This window comes from Gavia stellata, chromosome 24 (genome assembly GCF_030936135.1).
Source record: "Gavia stellata isolate bGavSte3 chromosome 24, bGavSte3.hap2, whole genome shotgun sequence".
NCBI lineage: Eukaryota > Metazoa > Chordata > Aves > Gaviiformes > Gaviidae > Gavia > Gavia stellata.
Window position 1 is genome coordinate 7,405,238 of NC_082617.1, and position 13,078 is coordinate 7,418,315.

A 13,078-nucleotide genomic window follows, 5' to 3' on the forward strand; every position below is an offset into this window, starting at 1 on the left:
TTTCCGTCTTTTTAGGAGGGTGAAAGAAGCTGTGAAAGCAAGTTTGTTTTGTCACTAAAAAATGCCAACCATGAAAGCTCATGTTCTTATAAAACTTCTTTTATCGCTGAAAATAAGTTATATACAAGATCTTAGCGACCAAAGAGTTCGCAATCACCTGCAAACTGATTCACTCCAAGATCACAAGAAATGCTTTGTAGGTAACACCAGCGTGTGAAGGCAGTGACTCCCCAACTCGGTTTCAGGTCAACAACAAAAAAATCCTTTATTAGTGAAAAATAAGAACAATTACTAAGACTACAGTTCACATTCATCAGTATTGCCTACAAATCTTCTTGAGTTTGTCATAATCATCTTCTGTTTTTTCGCTGAGCGGGCGTTTGCGATTTGCTGGTGACCCTTCTAAAGGAAGAGGAGGCCGTCTTATTTCCAGTGCCTTCATCTTCTTGAATTTCTTGTAATAATAATCATCTCCTGCTCTTTCATTGGCTGGACGTTTGCGATTTGGAGGAGACCCTTCAAAAGAAAGAGCAGGAACTGTTATTTCCCTGTCCTTTCACAGGAGACACTTCCTTATCTCCACCACTTCCCTTCTACAGCCCCGTGCTGTGTGAAAGGTTACTGCTTGAGCTGTCAGTGCTCCCAACCTTGCACCCCTTGCTCTTCCAGCTTTCATCAAACCGTGGTCAGCCAGCTTTGGCACCACGTTTCAGTTGAGACCGTTGCTACTCCGCCCTTGGGCATCTCTAAAGACACACCAATCTGCCTCCAAATCACCCCTGAAAGCATGGTGAGACACAGCAGAAGGCTGCCTTTCCTCCCGATGACTGCAGTAGGAGAGGCTCTCCTGGAAATGCATTCCCATCTCCTGCCTAGTAAGGTCTATGTTTGCTCGACCACCTGTCTGCTTTGGCAGCCTACAGAATGGATCCGCCTGATTATAAACCATCATTTATCATCGCAGACGAGGCAGGCATTTCCAGCCCACGCTCAAGACGCAACTGAAAAGAAAAAGTGTTGAAATCTAGGAGGCAGTGTCAGCTGGCAGTTCAAGAGTAGACAGGCAAGCCGTGAGTCGTTATGTCCCTCTCCTTGCTGATGGACGGAAGAAAAAGACCAAGTCAGACAGGGTCTATATTATATGAGGACGCCAGAAAAAGGAATCGGACAGCTGCTTGTGCTGATAGATGAACTAATTTGTCCCACATCAGACTCTGTCCCAACTGACTGCTTTTCTTCAGCAGAGGAGAGGGTCACACCTGGGTGAGGAGAGCTCCGCGAGACTTACATCTGTTGGGCTGGACATAGTTAACAGCCGTGTTGGTGATAACAAAGGAAGTTTTCCTGTCTTTCTTTTTGTTCTGCTCCTCTGCCAGCACCTTGGCCTTGGCCTCTTCAGTTGAGGTGGTGTTTTTTATGTTTGCGCTAGAAGAAAAAAAACAAAGGAAAAACTACTCATTCATCTTCAAAAAGGGTAGAAGGCATGGAAGTGCTAAGTGGAAGGATTTGGGGGACAGTGAGAGCACTGCTATGGTATTGGATGTGTTTTTTGAGAGAGGAGGCAGTGCTATATAGCAACCGATGCCTTGTTTCAAAGGCCCAAGGGAAGCTCGCATCATTAGTGCATCCTCTTTCAGTGCAGGGCATAAACTGATGCTCCAGAAAGCGGCTAGATTCAAGTCACAAAAATGAAAAGCCTTCTCCCAGAAGTCCTGCGGTGGAGCTGCACTGGAGCCCTATCACTGTGCAGAACATGCTGTGCTAGATACCGCGCTAATCCAGAGCAAGGCTCAAGCCCGTCACAGAGCCAAACTGGGGCTGTGTAATCCAGCCCTACCGCTGCTCTGCCAATCAACGGTTGCCCGTCCTGCCAGTGCAGGCCATCGCCACCAGATCTGTGAACCACTGTCCCGATAGCTAGGAGAGAGGAAAGAATAATCCCTCCAAAACAACTCTGCTAAGATCAACTGCAAGAGCAACTGTCCAAGAAATGATCAGATCCTCCAAGCCCTTTCACAACCAGGAGGGAAGGCTCCCACTGGTATCGAATGCCAGGCTGGCTGGTTGGCACCGCCCATCTTTGTCCCTGAAAAAGCCTTCTCAAGTCTGGCAGCCAGAAGGTGAAAGGGCAAGTGGAAGTTTCAGCGAGAACTGGGAAGATGTTCTGGGGCGACTCAGGATCCAAGAGAGAAAAAAAGAAATTGTGAGGGGACACCCAACCCCGAATTCAACACCCCAGGCACAACGCAGCACAACTTACATGTCAGCACCTTCATCCCGCCTGTTGGTTTTAGCTGAGATGGAAGGTCCCAGGTTTAGATGGTCCTCTTCATTAATGCTAAGTGGAAACCACAATGTTTACAGGTTTGCATTTGTTTGTGGTTTTTTTTATAACTAATTTGACGAGTTAGGGTAACAGTGACTGGCTAAACTGCATTATGTTAAGCTCTTCAAAGCAACACAACATCTGGTTAATCTGTTTCTTCATGGCTGGGATACAGAAGAGCCTTTGCTGAGTGTAATCTGACACTGTGCACCTGTCCCAAAGTCCCCCTCTTTTCCATCCTCAGGCTTTAATGTAGAAACTCCTCTCTCAAGAAGATGGTTTGGGCACTATCCAACATGTAATGGTTTCTACCGAAAGGAGGCACACGACAAGAGAGGAATTTACTGTTGCATTACACCGTCAGACAAAACACAACTTCACATCCCTTACCTCAGCCCACTCAGTTCCATTGTGAGGCTCTGAACTTCGTTGGCTTCCCCAACACTTAACCTGAAGAAGAATCATTTGATTTAGCACTTGATGCTTTGGTTTTAATTAATTAACTCAATCTGGTTTTCTGCAGTCAACCCCGAACCTTCTAGGCAGGCTTGGCCTTAAACTTCTGCCTATCAGCGTCCACTTCTCTGGTTACAGCTTAGAGAGATACGTTCTCTTTTACTTGAGTTAAGCAATTCCATTTCTTTAAGCAATGAGAAAAAAACCACATGGCAACTGCTGGACGTGTCCCGTCCAGATGTCTTCCCTCAGCTGAGGAAAGAAGCACCCAGAGGTGGAAAGGCTTTAAGAAGAACCAAAATGGGAAGACCAAGCTGAGGATCACTGGTCTTAGTCCATTAAGATCTCCAGACAATATTCGCCTCACAGTAAAACGGAGGGCCACTAAGTGAGATGAATTAATGCGGGGCACCTTTACCTCTTCAACAATGGCCCTAGCTAACAAAAGAAGAGAGCCACTTCTCAGGAGAAGGGGGAACACTAAGGAAGCACTCAATTTGTGGCAAAATTAGCAGCAGCTCTCAAGTGAATATGATGCAGCTGAGTGGTTGTCAAGATACAGCAGTGCATGAGTGAGTCAGAAGGTGGTTTATGGTAAATCTAAATCACAAGTCTCTCTCTATAGACTGGCAGGCATTCTGAACATCTTCAGATACTTGGACTTTTCCTAATTATGCATGTCTTTCGGTATCTGCCATGAACTATGCATCGTAAAATATTGTTCAGAGAGAAAATAGTAAGACGAAAGACCTTGCTTGGACTGCAAGGATCTGAAAAATAAAGGGACCACCTGTGGGTGCCAATTTCCACAAGGCAGAAGCAGAAGAGAAGTCACTGTTAGAAATCACGCGCAGTGCCAGCGAGAGGGCAGGTGCCAAGCAGAAAGAGAGGGTCTGTGTCGGCCCACTGTGACCGAGGGCTGCTCTGGGTGGCCCCCGCTCTGTCCCAGGACGGCTCCAGGGCTGTCCCGCTACAAATGCTCTCCTCCCCGGGCCGGCACAGCCCGGAGGAAGGGGGGAGGCAGATGAGAAGTCTCTGTGGAGTAGACCACCCACGTCCCAGAATGGCCGGAGCTCCGGCAGGTTCAGACACCCCCGCTACACCCGCAGGGACGAGCCAGCGTCCCTCTGCCCCCTGCCCGAGCCCTTACCCGTGTGGCGTCCCACCCATGGCCACAGGAGAGGGCTCCGCTCAGGCAGCTGTGCCACAGTCCTGTGTGAGCCTGCGTCCGGACACGACGGCACGACGTGACAGTGGCACGGCGGCGAAGGCTCTGGCAGTGGAATGTTGCAGTGGGAGAGAACGTCGCGCAGCAACGTGATGAAATAATGGCGTGACGCATCGAAGCCATAATACACACGGCTACAGCATCTCAGCCTTCACACTCGGCACAGCAAAGGCCCTTGGGAACAAACAAGAAGTCTCTCACAAAGTTACATGCAAGCAAACCGGCTTTAAACCTTCCCTTTACATTGACAAGGCAAACAGCACTGCTGCTGTTAAAGGCGCTCTTTTTTCCGTCTTTTTAGGAGGGTGAAAGAAGCTGTGAAAGCAAGTTTGTTTTGTCACTAAAAAATGCCAACCATGAAAGCTCATGTCCTTATAAAACTTCCTTTATCGCTGAAAATAAGTTATATACAAGATCTTAGCGACCAAAGAGTTCGCAATCACCTGCAAACTGATTCACTCCAAGATCACAAGAAACGCTTTGTAGGCAACATCAGCGTGTGAAGGTAGTGACTCCCCAACTCAGTTTCAGGTCAACCATAAAAAAATCCTTTATTAGTGAAAAATAAGAACAATTACTAAGACTACAGTTCACATTCATCAGTATAGCCTACAAATCTTCTTGAGTTTGTTATAATCATCTGCTGTTTCTTCATTGAGTGGGCGTTTGCGATTTGCTGGTGACCGTTCTAAAGGAAGAGGAGGCAGCATTATTTCCTGTCCCTTCATCTTCTTGACTTTCTTGTCATAATAATAATCATCTCCTGCTCTTTCATTGGCTGGTCGCTTGCGATTTGGAGGAGACCCTTCAAAAGAAAGAGCAGGAACTGTTATTTCCCTGTCCTTTCACAGGAGACACTTCCTTATCTCCACCACTTCCCTTCTACAGCCCCGTGCTGTGTGAAAGGTTACTGCTTGAGCTGTCAGTGCTCCCAACCTTGCACCCCTTGCTCTTCCAGCTTTCATCAAACCGTGGTCAGCCAGCTTTGGCACCACGTTTCAGTTGAGACCGTTGCTACTCCGCCCTTGGGCATCTCTAAAGACACACCAATCTGCCTCCAAATCACCCCTGAAAGCATGGTGAGACACAGCAGAAGGCTGCCTTTCCTCCCGATGACTGCAGTAGGAGAGGCTCTCCTGGAAATGCATTCCCATCTCCTGCCTAGTAAGGTCTATGTTTGCTCGACCACCTGTCTGCTTTGGCAGCCTACAAAATGGATCCGCCTGATTATAAACCATCATTTACCATCGCAGACGAGGCGGGCCTTTCCAGCCCACGCTCAAGACGCAACTGAAAAGAAAAAGTGTTGAAATCTAGGAGGCAGTGTCAGCTGGCAGTTCAAGAGTAGACAGGCAAGCCGTGAGTCGTTATGTCCCTCAGCAAGGAGAGGGACATACTACCAAGCCAGATGGGGTCTATATGAGCACGCCAGAAAAAGGAATCGGACAGCTGCTTGTGCTGATAGATGAACTAATTTGTCCCACATCACTCTGTCCCAACTGACTGCTTTTCTTCAGCAGTGGAGAGGGTCACACCTGGGTGAGGAGAGCTCCGCGAGACTTACATCTGTTGGGCTGGACATAGTTAACAGCCGTGTTGGTGATAACAAAGGAAGTTTTGCTGTCTTTCTTTTTGTTCTCCTCCTCTGCCAGCACCTTGGCCTTGGCCTCTTCAGTTGAGGTGGTGTTTTTTATGTTTGCGCTAGAAGAAAAAAAACAAAGGAGAAACTACTCATTCGTCTTCAAAAAGGGTAGTAGGCATGGAAGTGCTAAGTGGAAGGATTTGGGGGATAGTAAGGGCACTGCTATGGTATTGGATGTGTTTTTTGAGAGAGGAGGCAGTGCTATATAGCAACTGATGCCTTGTTTCAAAGGCCCAAGGGAAGCTCGCATCATTAGTGCATCCTCTTTCAGTGCAGGGCATAAACTGATGCTCCAGAAAGTGGCTAGATTCAAGTCACAAAAATGAAGAGCCTTCTCCCAGAAGTCCTGCGGTGGAGCTGCACTGGAGCCCTATCACTGTGCAGAACATGCTGTGCTAGATACCGCGCTAATCCAGAGCAAGGCTCAAGCCCATCACAGAGCCAAACTGGGGCTGTGTAATCCAGCCCTACCGCTGCTCTGCCAATCAACGGTTGATCATCCTGCCAGTGCAGGCCATCGCCACCAGATCTGTGAACCACATACTCAGTTCCGAGGTCCACTTCAGGAATGCCGCTCAGCATCTGGATGGAGAGCATCTCCTGGGTCTTGTTGGCAGAGGAGGCACGGACGCTCTCTGGCAACTCATACAGACTCTCCTTGTCATTCTCCAGTTTCATCTGCTGTTCCTCACTCTCCACAGTTCCCTTTCTCTTCTTCGGGTCAGTCTCCATGTTCTTCATCCTGAACAGCAGCACACGAGAGACACACAGTATTTAATTCTGTTTTGTGTACTCTGTCACAGCACTGCTGGGCACAGCTGCATCACTGTCCCGATAGCTAGGAGAGAGGAAAGAATAATCCCTCCAAAACAACTCTGCTAAGATCAACTGCAAGAGCAACTGTCCAAGAAATGATCAGATCCTCCAAGCCCTTTCACAACCAGGAGGGAAGGCTCCCACTGGTATCTAATGCCAGGCTGGCTGGTTGGCACCGCCCATCTTTGTCCCTGAAAAAGCCTTCTCAAGTCTGGCAGCCAGAAGGTGAAAGGGCAAGTGGAAGTTTCAGCGAGAACTGGGAAGATGTTCTGGGGCAACTCAGGATCCAAGAGAGAAAAAGAGAAATTGTGAGGGGACACCCAACCCCGAATTCAACACCCCAGGCACAACGCAGCACAACTTACATGTCAGCACCTTCATCCCGCCTGTTGATTTCAGCTGAGATGGAAGGTCCCAGGTTTAGATGGTCCTCTTCATTAATGCTAAGTGGAAACCACAATGTTTACAGGTTTGCATTTGTTTGTGGGGTTTTTTTAACTAATTTGACGAGTTAGGGTAACAGTGACTGGCTAAACTGCATTATGTTAAGCTCTTCAAAGCAACACAACATCTGGTTAATCTGTTTCTTCATGGCTGGGATACAGAAGAGCCTTTGCTGAGTGTAATCTGACACTGTGCACCTGTCCCAAAGTCCCCCTCTTTTCCATCCTCAGGCTTTAATGTAGAAACTCCTCTCTCAAGAAGATGGTTTGGGCACTATCCAACATGTAATGGTTTCTACCGAAAGGAGGCACACGACAAGAGAGGAATTTACTGTTGCATTACACCGTCAGACAAAACACAACTTCACATCCCTTACCTCAGCCCACTCAGTTCCATTGTGAGGCTCTGAACTTCGTTGGCTTCCCCAACACTTAACCTGAAGAAGAATCATTTGATTTAGCACTTGATGCTTTGGTTTTAATTAATTAACTCAATCTGGTTTTCTGCAGTCAACCCCGAACCTTCTAGACAGGCTTGGCCTTAAACTTCTGCCTATCAGCGTCCACTTCTCTGGTTACAGCTTAGAGAGATACGTTCTCTTTTACTTGAGTTAAGCAATTCCATTTCTTTAAGCAATGAGAAAAAAACCACATGGCAACTGCTGGACGTGTCCTGTCCAGATGTCTTCCCTCAGCTGAGGAAAGAAGCACCCAGAGGTGGAAAGGCTTTAAGAAGAACCAATATGGGAAGACCAAGCTGAGGATCACTGGTCTTAGTCCATTAAGATCTCCAGACAATATTCGCCTCACAGTAAAACGGAGGGCCACTAAGTGAGATGAATTAATGCGGGGCACCTTTACTCCTTCAACAATGGCCCTAGCTAACAAAAGAAGAGAGCCACTTCTCAGGAGAAGGGGGAACACTAAGGAAGCACTCAATTTGTGGCAAAATTAGCAGCAGCTCTCAAGTGAATATGATGCAGCTGAGTGGTTGTCAAGATACAGCAGTGCATGAGTGAGTCAGAAGGTGGTTTATGGTAAATCTAAATCACAAGTCTCTCTCTATAGACTGGCAGGCATTCTGAACGTCTTCAGATACTTGGACTTTTCCTAATTATGCATGTCTTTCGGTATCTGCCATGAACTATGCATCGTAAAATATTGTTCAGAGAGAAAATACCAACACGAAAGGCCTTGCTTGGACTGCAAGGATCTGAAAAATAAAGGGACCACCTGTGGGTGCCAATTTCCACAAGGCAGAAGCAGAAGAGAAGTCACTGTTAGAAATCACGTGCAGTGCCAGCGAGAGGGCAGGTGCCAAGCAGAAAGAGAGGGTCTGTGTCGGCCCACTGTGACCGAGGGCTGCTCTGGGTGGCCCCCGCTCTGTCCCAGGACGGCTCCAGGGCTGTCCCGCTACAAATGCTCTCCTCCCCGGGCCGGCACAGCCCGGAGGAAGGGGGGAGGCAGATGAGAAGTCTCTGTGGAGTAGACCACCCACGTCCCAGAGCGGCCGGAGCTCCGGCAGGTTCAGACACCCCCGCTACACCCGCAGGGACGAGCCAGCGTCCCTCTGCCCCCTGCCCGAGCCCTTACCCGTGTGGCGTCCCACCCATGGCCACAGGAGAGGGCTCCGCTCAGGCAGCTGTGCCACAGTCCTGTGTGAGCCTGCGTCCGGACACGACGGCACGACGTGACAGTGGCACGGCGGCGCAGGCTCTGGCAGTGGAATGTTACAGTGGGAGAGAACGTCGCGCAGCAACGTGATGAAATAATGGCGTGATGCATCGAAGCCATAATACACACGGCTACAGCATCTCAGCCTTCACACTCGGCACAGCAAAGGCCCTTGGGAACAAACAAGAAGTCTCTCACAAAGTTACATGCAAGCAAACCGGCTTTAAACCTTCCCTTTACATTGACAAGGCAAACAGCACTGCTGCTGTTAAAGGCGCTCTTTTTTCCGTCTTTTTAAGAGGGTGAAAGAAGCTGTGAAAGCAAGTTTGTTTTGTCACTAAAAAATGCCAACCATGAAAGCTCATGTTCTTATAAAACTTCTTTTATCGCTGAAAATAAGTTATATACAAGATCTTAGCGACCAAAGAGTTCGCAATCACCTGCAAACTGATTCACTCCAAGATCACAAGAAATGCTTTGTAGGTAACACCAGCATGTGAAGGCAGTGACTCCCCAACTCGGTTTCAGGTCAAAAACAAAAAAACTCCTTTATTAGTGGAAAATAAGAACACATACTAAGAACTCAGTTCACATTCATCACTATCGTCTACAGATCTTCTTGAATTTGTCATAATCATCTGTTGTTTTTTCACTGAGCGGGCGTTTGCGATTTGCAGCAGACCGTTCTAAGGGAAGAGGAGGCCGTCTTATTTCCTGTCCCTTCATGTTCTTAAATTTCTTGTAATAATAATCATCTGCTGCTCTTTCATTGGCTGGACGTTTGCGATTTGGAGGAGACCCTTCAAAAGAAAGAGAAGGAACTGTTATTTCCCTGTCCTTTCACAGGAGACACTTCCTTATCTCCACCACTGCCCTTCTACAGCCCCGTGCTGTGTGAAAGGTTACTGCTTGAGCTGTCAGTGCTCCCAACCTTGCACCCCTTGCTCTTCCAGCTTTCATCAAACCGTGGTCAGCCAGCTTTGGCACCACGTTTCAGTTGAGACCGTTGCTACTCCGCCCTTGGGTATCTCTAAAGACACACCAATCTGCCTCCAAATCACCCCTGAAAGCATGGTGAGACACAGCAGAAGGCTGCCTTTCCTCCCGATGACTGCAGTAGGAGAGGCTCTCCTGGAAATGCATTCCCATCTCCTGCCTAGTAAGGTCTATGTTTGCTCGACCACCTGTCTGCTTTGGCAGCCTACAAAATGGATCCGCCTGATTATAAACCATCATTTACCATCGCAGACGAGGCGGGCCTTTCCAGCCCACGCTCAAGACGCAACTGAAAAGAAAAAGTCTTGAAATCTAGGAGGCAGTGTCAGCTGGCAGTTCAAGAGTAGACAGGCAAGCTGTGAGTCGTTATGTCCCTCAGCAAGGAGAGGGACATACTACCAAGCCAGATGGGGTCTATATGAGCACGCCAGAAAAAGGAATCGGACAGCTGCTTGTGCTGATAGATGAACTAATTTGTCCCACATCAGACTCTGTCCCAACTGACTGCTTTTCTTCAGCAGAGGAGAGGGTCACACCTGGGTGAGGAGAGCTCCGCGAGACTTACATCTGTTGGGCTGGACATAGTTAACAGCCATGTTGGTGGGAACAAAGGAAGTTTTCCTGTCTTTCTTTTTGTTCTCGTCCTCTGCCAGCACCTTGGCCTTGGCCTCTTCAGTTGAGGTGGTGTTTTTTATGTTTGCGCTAGAAGAAAAAAAACAAAGGAGAAACTACTCATTCATCTTCAAAAAGGGTAGAAGGCATGGAAGTGCTAAGTGGAAGGATTTGGGGGATAGTAAGAGCACTGCTATGGTATTGGATGTGTTTTTTGAGAGAGGAGGCAGTGCTATATAGCAACCGACGCCTTGTTTCAAAGGCCCAAGGGAAGCTCGCATCATTAGTGCATCCTCTTTCAGTGCAGGGCATAAACTGATGCTCCAGAAAGCGGCTAGATTCAAGTCACAAAAATGAAGAGCCTTCTCCCAGAAGTCCTGCGGTGGAGCTGCACTGGAGCCCTATCACTGTGCAGAACATGCTGTGCTAGATACCGCGCTAATCCAGAGCAAGGCTCAAGCCCATCACAGAGCCAAACTGGGGCTGTGTAATCCAGCCCTACCGCTGCTCTGCCAATCAACGGTTGATCATCCTGCCAGTGCAGGCCATCGCCACCAGATCTGTGAACCACTGTCCCGATAGCTAGGAGAGAGGAAAGAATAATCCCTCCAAAACAACTCTGCTAAGATCAACTGCAAGAGCAACTGTCCAAGAAATGATCAGATCCTCCAAGCCCTTTCACAACCAGGAGGGAAGGCTCCCACTGGTATCGAATGCCAGGCTGGCTGGTTGGCACCGCCCATCTTTGTCCATGAAAAAGCCTTCTCAAGTCTGGCAGCCAGAAGGTGAAAGGGCAAGTGGAAATTTCAGCAAGAACTGGGAAGATGTTCTGGGGCGACTCAGGATCCAAGAGAGAAAAAAAGAAATTGTGAGGGGACACCCAACCCCGAATTCAACACCCCAGGCACAACGCAGCACAACTTACATGTCAGCACCTTCATCCCGCCTGTTGGTTTTAGCTGAGATGGAAGGTCCCAGGTTTAGATTGTCCTCTTCATTAATGCTAAGTGGAAACCACAATGTTTACAGGTTTGCATTTGTTTGTGGGGGTTTTTTTAACTAATTTGACGAGTTAGGGTAACAGTGACTGGCTAAACTGCATTATGTTAAGCTCTTCAAAGCAACACAACATCTGGTTAATCTTTTTCTTCATGGCTGGGATACAGAAGAGCCTTTGCTGAGTGTAATGTGACACTGTGCACCTGTCCCAAAGTCCCCCTCTTTTCCATCCTCAGGCTTTAATGTAGAAACTCCTCTCTCAAGAAGATGGTTTGGGCACTATCCAACATGTAATGGTTTCTACCGAAAGGAGGCACACGACAAGAGAGAAATTTACTGTTGCATTACACCGTCAGACAAAACACAACTTCACATCCCTTACCTCAGCCCACTCAGTTCCATTGTGAGGCTCTGAACTTCGTTGGCTTCCCCAACACTTAACCTGAAGAAGAATCATTTGATTTAGGACTTGATGCTTTGGTTTTAATTAATTAACTCAATCTGGTTTTCTGCAGTCAACCCCGAACCTTCTAGGCAGGCTTGGCCTTAAACTTCTGCCTATCACCGTCCACTTCTCTGGTTACAGCTTAGAGAGATACGTTCTCTTTTACTTGAGTTAAGCAATTCCATTTCTTTAAGCAATGAGAAAAAAACCACATGGCAACTGCTGGACGTGTCCCGTCCAGATGTCTTCCCTCAGCTGAGGAAAGAAGCACCCAGAGGTGGAAAGGCTTTAAGAAGAACCAATATGGGAAGACCAAGCTGAGGATCACTGGTCTTAGTCCATTAAGATCTCCAGACAATATTCGCCTCACAGTAAAACGGAGGGCCACTAAGTGAGATGAATTAATGCGGGGCACCTTTACTCCTTCAACAATGGCCCTAGCTAACAAAAGAAGAGAGCCACTTCTCAGGAGAAGGGGGAACACTAAGGAAGCACTCAATTTGTGGCAAAATTAGCAGCAGCTCTCAAGTGAATATGATGCAGCTGAGTGGTTGTCAAGATACAGCAGTGCATGAGTGAGTCAGAAGGTGGTTTATGGTAAATCTAAATCACAAGTCTCTCTCTATAGACTGACAGGCATTCTGAACGTCTTCAGATACTTGGACTTTTCCTAATTATGCATGTCTTTCGGTATCTGCCATGAACTATGCATCGTGAAATATTGTTCAGAGAGAAAATACTAACACGAAAGACCTTGCTTGGACTGCAAGGATCTGAAAAATAAAGGGACCACCTGTGGGTGCCAATTTCCACAAGGCAGAAGCAGAAGAGAAGTCACTGTTAGAAATCACGCGCAGCGCCAGCGAGAGGGCAGGTGCCAAGCAGAAAGAGAGGGTCTGTGTCGGCCCACTGTGACCGAGGGCTGCTCTGGGTGGCCCCCGCTCTGTCCCAGGACGGCTCCAGGGCTGTCCCGCTACAAATGCTCTCCTCCCCGGGCCGGCACAGCCCGGAGGAAGGGGGGAGGCAGATGAGAAGTCTCTGTGGAGTAGACCACCCACGTCCCAGAATGGCCGGAGCTCCGGCAGGTTCAGACACCCCCGCTACACCCGCAGGGACGAGCCAGCGTCCCTCTGCCCCCCGCCCGAGCCCTTACCCGTGTGGCGTCCCACCCATGGCCACAGGAGAGGGCTCCGCTCAGGCAGCTGTGCCACAGTCCTGTGTGAGCCTGCGTCCGGACACGACGGCACGACGTGACAGTGGCACGGCGGCGAAGGCTCTGGCAGTGGAATGTTGCAGTGGGAGAGAACGTCGCGCAGCAACGTGATGAAATAATGGCGTGACGCATCGAAGCCATAATACACACGGCTACAGCATCTCAGCCTTCACACTCGGCACAGCAAAGGCCCTTGGGAACAAACAAGAAGTCTCTCACAAAGTTACA

General features: G+C 48.5%; 1 protein-coding gene across 1 annotated transcript; it reads right to left on the reverse strand.

Moving 5' to 3' along the window:
* Positions 1–313: 313 nt before the first annotated feature.
* Positions 314–11,607, reverse strand: LOC132319123 (splicing factor C9orf78 homolog). Its single transcript, XM_059829041.1, has 7 exons — positions 11,575–11,607; positions 11,119–11,196; positions 6,197–6,394; positions 5,575–5,711; positions 4,695–4,815; positions 1,289–1,425; positions 314–516 (listed from the first exon to the last, which is right to left on the reverse strand). Exons 1-7 carry the CDS (start codon positions 11,592–11,594, stop codon positions 314–316), a joined length of 894 nt encoding a protein of 297 aa, XP_059685024.1. The 5' UTR covers positions 11,595–11,607.
* Positions 11,608–13,078: the final 1,471 nt, after the last annotated feature.

What these genes read in the sequence shown, in the direction of transcription:
- LOC132319123 (XM_059829041.1), bottom strand. Translation starts at nt 11,594, where the DNA reads ATGGAACTGAGTGGGCTGAG. An exon ending in CGGGATGAAGGTGCTGACAT is followed by an intron (nt 6,395 to 11,118) that starts GTAAGTTGTGCT and finishes GCTGCTGTTCAG; the next exon opens with GATGAAGAACATGGAGACTG. An exon ending in GAAGTGGACCTCGGAACTGA is followed by an intron (nt 5,712 to 6,196) that starts GTATGTGGTTCA and finishes TTTTTCTTCTAG; the next exon opens with CGCAAACATAAAAAACACCA.